At 63.4% G+C, this 878-nt stretch overlaps 1 protein-coding gene across 1 annotated transcript in view; it reads left to right on the top strand.

Annotated features, from left to right (window-relative positions):
* ABR (active BCR-related) overlaps window positions 1–878 on the top strand; it is a 197,813-nt gene that overhangs the window by 126,294 nt on the left and 70,641 nt on the right. The window contains exon 7 of the mRNA XM_011956234.1: window positions 417–469. Coding sequence (XP_011811624.1) covers window positions 417–469 — 53 coding nt within the window. The remainder of the gene's footprint in view (window positions 1–416; window positions 470–878) is intronic.

Here is an 878-nt window from a genome sequence, read left to right as displayed (position 1 = left end):
GCGTGGCTGGGTGGAGCTGTGTGATTCTGGGGTCCTGCGTGTGGCGGGTGTGCTGGACTCTGCAGGGCGTGGCTGGGTGCAGCTGTGTGATTCAGGGCTGGGGGTCCAGGGGAGCATCCGCCTGGAGCCAGGTGAGGCCAGGACAGGCCTGGGGGAGCACGTGGCTCTGGAGGAAGCCACATCTGATTGGAGAGGAGGCAGGGCTGGAGAGGGAGCTGGGGCTGCCAGGGCAGTGTCTGCTGCTTGGTCTGCCCGGGGAGTGAGAACAGAGGTGGGGGCTGCCGTGGGCTCTCTCTGGTATCCCGCGAGGGGTGTTCACATGGGAAGCAGGCGGGTGGGGGATGACGCTGGTCTCTGGGGTGCTGGGTTACCCTTGTCAGTCATCCTCTTCCTCCTCCTCCCTGTCTCCCAAACAGCTCTGCTCTACAAACCCATCGACCGGGTAACTCGGAGCACCTTAGTCCTACATGTAAGTGTGAAGCCCCCACATGGCCAGAGAGGGCTGAGGAGTGCAGTGGAAGACTGAGTCTGGGGTGAGAGGGTGCTGGAGTCACTGAGAACAGCCCACCTGGGGAATCGGGTCCCTGGGCCCGGAGGATGCCTGTCTGGCCTGCAGTATCCATGCCACCAGGCCAGGGCCTGAATACAGCTTGGCTACTAAGCTTGACACTGGCCAGGTGCTCCCCGGGAGGCAGGCACTTCCTGCTTCCCCACCCGCTGCCTCCTGGTCTCCAGCATCCTTGGAGCAGCTGCAGGGCGGATGCAGGTTTCTCTCCCAGCTGCTCAGGGGGATCAGCCTCCACCTGGCCTTCGGTTTCTCTCCCAGCTGCTCAGGGGGATGAGCCTCCACGTGGCCTTCGGTTTCTCTCCTACCTGTT

This window comes from Colobus angolensis, unplaced genomic scaffold (assembly GCF_000951035.1).
Source record: "Colobus angolensis palliatus isolate OR3802 unplaced genomic scaffold, Cang.pa_1.0 Scaffold110, whole genome shotgun sequence".
NCBI classification, from domain to species: Eukaryota; Metazoa; Chordata; class Mammalia; order Primates; family Cercopithecidae; genus Colobus; species Colobus angolensis.
Note: the sequence above shows the minus strand (reverse complement) of the source record. Positions and strands in the feature narration are given on the sequence as shown.